This window comes from Leucopleurus acutus (genome assembly GCF_964270905.1).
Source record: "Leucopleurus acutus genome assembly, chromosome: 8".
NCBI classification, from domain to species: Eukaryota; Metazoa; Chordata; class Mammalia; order Artiodactyla; family Delphinidae; genus Leucopleurus; species Leucopleurus acutus.
Window position 1 is genome coordinate 60,964,444 of NC_139151.1, and position 4,092 is coordinate 60,968,535.

Here is a 4,092-nt window from a genome sequence, read left to right on the forward strand (position 1 = left end):
TTATAAAAACACCTTTTATAGATGGAAGCAACATGTTCTGTTTCAGGTAGTCAGGTAAGTCTAAAATTAATCAACAGGAACATGATATAGATTTAAAGAAATGCATATAAGTTAGAAGGTTCTCTAAATCCTTCTAATGTTACATTTGACAAAATTAATGCTCAAAGATACTTTATTACCTATGATGACACAGCAAATATCTGATGAGTGGTTTATTTTCCTATATGCTTCCTCAGTGGTTTACTTTCTTTGTGCATTAACACAAAGAAACCCTATGCAATGGTCTATTGTTTGGATTGTCCTCTACTCCCAGGAGTTCTAAGACAAGAAATAATTATTCATTCATTGATTACTTCATTTAATAAGTATACATTTACTGTCCATGGAGGACCTACTGTAAAAGGTACAGTAGTCACGTAGGATAGTACAAAATACGCAGAAACGCTTATACAGCATGGAGGGTGAGTGTGCTTGATAGGAAGAAAAGTGAAAAGTGGGTGAAGGTGGGTGGGGGGTATGGAAAAATTTCCTTAGGTGATACTGGAAAGTTCATTGAGACCAGGGTCAAAAGATATGTGAGCAGGTGGAATGTGAGCACTGAACTTTACCTCAAAAGGGAGGGTAGGGTTAATTTTGAGGTCTTTTGGGGCTAATGAGAGAGGGGGGTTATGCCTTAGAACAGGAACGTCTGAGGTAGTATAGCATTGCTGCCTACAGCATGCAAGCAAGAGAAGTAGGACAAAAGGAGACATAACAAGACTTAGAGCAATCACTATGTCTCTGATTGAGCACATTATTTTTTGAGTAATTACTGGAAATGGATCAGAGCATTAACCTGAAGTTTCTCTCTTAGGTTTGAGGTCTACCATAGAGCCCCTGTAATGCCGGTATCCTCTCTATATTTCAAGCCTTCTTGACAGTTTTTACGCTCTAAGATAGAAGTTTCATCCATTACTGACTGTGTATGGCCCCCTTCCTTTTCTCATTTCCCTTGACCTCTTTGTATAAGACACAAAGACACCCTATCTGCAGACCTTCAGGGACCTTCCCATATCCTTAGGGAAAGAAATGAGTAAAAGGAATCAGGAAATTGTGCTGAAAGTTCTTTATTAGGCAGAAGCCATACCCTTGAGGGTAGACATTATTTCCCCAAGTTCAGAAAATAGAATCTAGGGAAATATGGTCTTCCGATGGTCACCAAGAAATAGGCCAGGATCTCAATGGTACTTGTGGGCCAAGGCAGTAGCCACACCGGCCACCACCTTCTGATAGGCAGACTGAACCTCCGGGGTGAATTCCTTGCCAAAGTGGCGAGCCAGCACAACCACCAGCACGTTGCCTAGGAGCTGTGTGGGAGAGATAAAAAGCAAGAGCATGGTTAGTAGAGGGACCCAGCTTAGAGTATTTAAGTCTCATCCCCAACTGTGTCCCTAGGGTATAAGCAGAAATGTAGCTGAAGTGTAGGTGTTACTACTGATGTGAACCCATCCATATCAGCCTGAATTTATATTTTGAAAGGTTTCTCTCTTTCTGCCTTAATCCAGAACGTGTTTTCATTTTTATTCTTTAGGACCATTTTAAGAAGCAATACAACATTTTATCCTCCTTCCTTCAAAAGGAAGAGATAAGAGGAAAATATTAGATAACATTTTTAAGTGGATAAAAAAAGAGAGTCTTTTTAAAAAATTAGACACTCAAAACAAAGTGTGATTGAAAAAGGAGAAGGCATTGCAAGAGAACAAACGAGGAGAACAAGAATGAATAAGAGGAGGTGATGGTTGTGAGCAAACAGGGTAAAATAAAGTACAATAAACAAAATGGTCCCCAGGAGTCCATAGTGCCGTACCCAGAATACCTCTCTTCCATTCTAAACTGCATCCTGCCATTGAGCCCTCTCCCCATGACACGAGCGTGACCACAAAAAGAAGAAGAAGGAGAACATTGATGGTCCCATAGACTCACCCTGAAGTTCTCAGGATCCACGTGCAGCTTGTCACAGTGCAGCTCACTCAGCGCAGCAAACGTACCCTTGAGGTCGTCGAGATGCTTCAGGCCCTCACCAAAGGAGGCTAGCACCTTCTTGCCATGTTTCTTCACGTTAGGGTTTTTCATAACAGCATCAGCAGTGGACAGGTCCCCAAAGGACTCAAAGAACCTCTGAGTCCAGGGGTAGACAACCAGCAGCCTAAGGGGTGAAAACAGCAAAAGGACAGAGGGAGTCAGCACCTGTCAGAATCTCAGGGGCTTTTTCTGTCCCCACGTGCCCAGCTGCCATTCACTCTCCTTAAGCGTGCCTTGTAAGCTGCATACCTACCTGCCCAGGGCCTCACCACCAACTTCCTCCACGTTCACCTTGCCCCATAGGGCAGTGACGGCAGACTTCTCCTCACCAGTCAGATGCACCATGGTGTCTGTTCGTGTAGTTGCTAGTGAACACGGTTGTGTCAGAAGCAAGTGTAAGCAGCCGCTGGCCTCGCTCTTCCTTTTATGCCCAGCCCTGCCTCCTGCCCTCCCTGCTTCTGTGACCAGATTGGCCCAGCCTGGGGTGTGGTTCCACAGGGTGAGGCTTGAATGATGACAGCCATATGTCTCCTTGGCATTCCTGGCACTGACTCTAGGCCTTCAGCCCTCTCTTTGGATATCTCCAGGTCCCACTCATTCCAGCAATACAAATTGCTCCTAAAATCATCATCCTTGGCAAGTTTACTTGTACAATTTTTAGAATCACAATGTAGTAATCTCTTAGAGACTGCCTCCTCTATTTTCTTAGTATACAAATGAAGAATCTGAGGTCCAGAATGTGGAAGGGATTTGCCCACTGTGATTCAACTGAAGACTCTATGGATGGATCATATCCTGTGCCTTCAGAATATGCAAAATTATTACAAGGACAGCATGGCTAAAACCTCTGCCCTAGTTCTAAGTATGTATCTCTTTTCTTCTCTTGATTGGGATTAAATCCTTCTGGTAAGAAAACAAATATTCATTCATTCATTCATCTACTCATTCATTTTTTTCTTAATTTATGACCAAATAAATAATGATAGAAATATGAATCAAGAGGTCCTGTGAGATAGTTCGTCTATTAGAGTTTGGGATGAAACAGAGATCTCTCAGTATAGTAAGAAACACAAATAAGTAAAAAATTGATCACAACTCCAAGGTTTTAGTAACCCTGAGGGAAGCAATGTTTTCAAAGACTAAAGAGGCATATAACTTGTTTCTTCCTGGACTGACCTGGGAAAGGATCTGGGAGAACAGAGAAGCTTCTCCATGATTTAAAAGGAGGGGTAAAAATGTGGAAAGGCATTCTAACCTTGGCTCAGATTATTTCTTTTCCTCCCCTAGGCCACTAAGAATGCTGTGTTTATAACAATTTCTCTTATTTAAATTCATCACCCATCATTCTATTTTTCTATATATTTTTGTTTGTTTGCTCCTTCTTTTACTAAAATTCATTCCTCTATATGTACAACTTTTCCAATATGCCTTCTCCCTCTTTTTTCTCCATGTAATAAATCCTGTTAACTTCTTAGGCAGGAGAAACTTCTCTATAAGTATAGAGTTCTGCTTCTTACTGTTAAAAAAAATTCAATGAAAAAAGCAAAAGGAGCAAGCATTTCTGAGCTCAGCAGAAGATTTCAAGTGCCCCTATTAGTTATTTTCCCTACTTTTCCTCATCTCTACCTTCTGCATCTTGCCCGCTTCCTGAATTCTCATTTCCTTTCAGTAAGGAAAGGGCCATACAATTTTTACTCACCATGTTTCTCCTACCTTAGAATCTCCTGATTCGGGCAGCTTGATGTCTAGAATCACCTTTCTCTCTCCTTTGTCATCATTGGCAACACATGTTTAACAAAAATCTCTCATCCTTTCAGCTCGAAGGCTCTGAAACTCCAGCTAAAATAATTTTTAGGTGAACTAGAAGAAAAGGACGTCTCTATTTCTCATTGTTCCAAAGAAATACATACAATTCCCACTTTCATTTCTCCATTTTCCAAAATATTTTCTCCATCATTGCTAGATAAATAAAGATTCCTCAACCCTTTGACCTGTCCCAAGCCCCATCCAGCGCTTTGAACAAATTCACTC

The 4,092-nt window shown here is 41.2% G+C and overlaps 1 protein-coding gene across 1 annotated transcript; it reads right to left on the bottom strand.

Annotated features, from left to right (window-relative positions):
• Window positions 1-1,090: 1,090 nt before the first annotated feature.
• LOC309965208 (hemoglobin subunit beta) lies at window positions 1,091-2,462 on the bottom strand. Its single transcript, XM_082844581.1, has 3 exons — window positions 2,315-2,462; window positions 1,963-2,185; window positions 1,091-1,346 (listed from the first exon to the last, which is right to left on the bottom strand). The coding sequence occupies exons 1-3, from the start codon at window positions 2,404-2,406 to the stop codon at window positions 1,218-1,220; spliced, it is 444 nt and encodes a 147-aa protein (XP_082700707.1). The 5' UTR covers window positions 2,407-2,462; the 3' UTR covers window positions 1,091-1,217.
• Window positions 2,463-4,092: the final 1,630 nt, after the last annotated feature.

What these genes read in the sequence shown, in the direction of transcription:
- LOC309965208 (XM_082844581.1), bottom strand. Translation starts at nt 2,406, where the DNA reads ATGGTGCATCTGACTGGTGAGGAGAAGTCTGCCGTCACTGCCCTATGG. An exon ending in GGTGGTGAGGCCCTGGGCAG is followed by an intron (nt 2,186 to 2,314) that starts GTAGGTATGCAG and finishes TTCACCCCTTAG; the next exon opens with GCTGCTGGTTGTCTACCCCT. An exon ending in TGGATCCTGAGAACTTCAGG is followed by an intron (nt 1,347 to 1,962) that starts GTGAGTCTATGG and finishes TCTCCCACACAG; the next exon opens with CTCCTAGGCAACGTGCTGGT.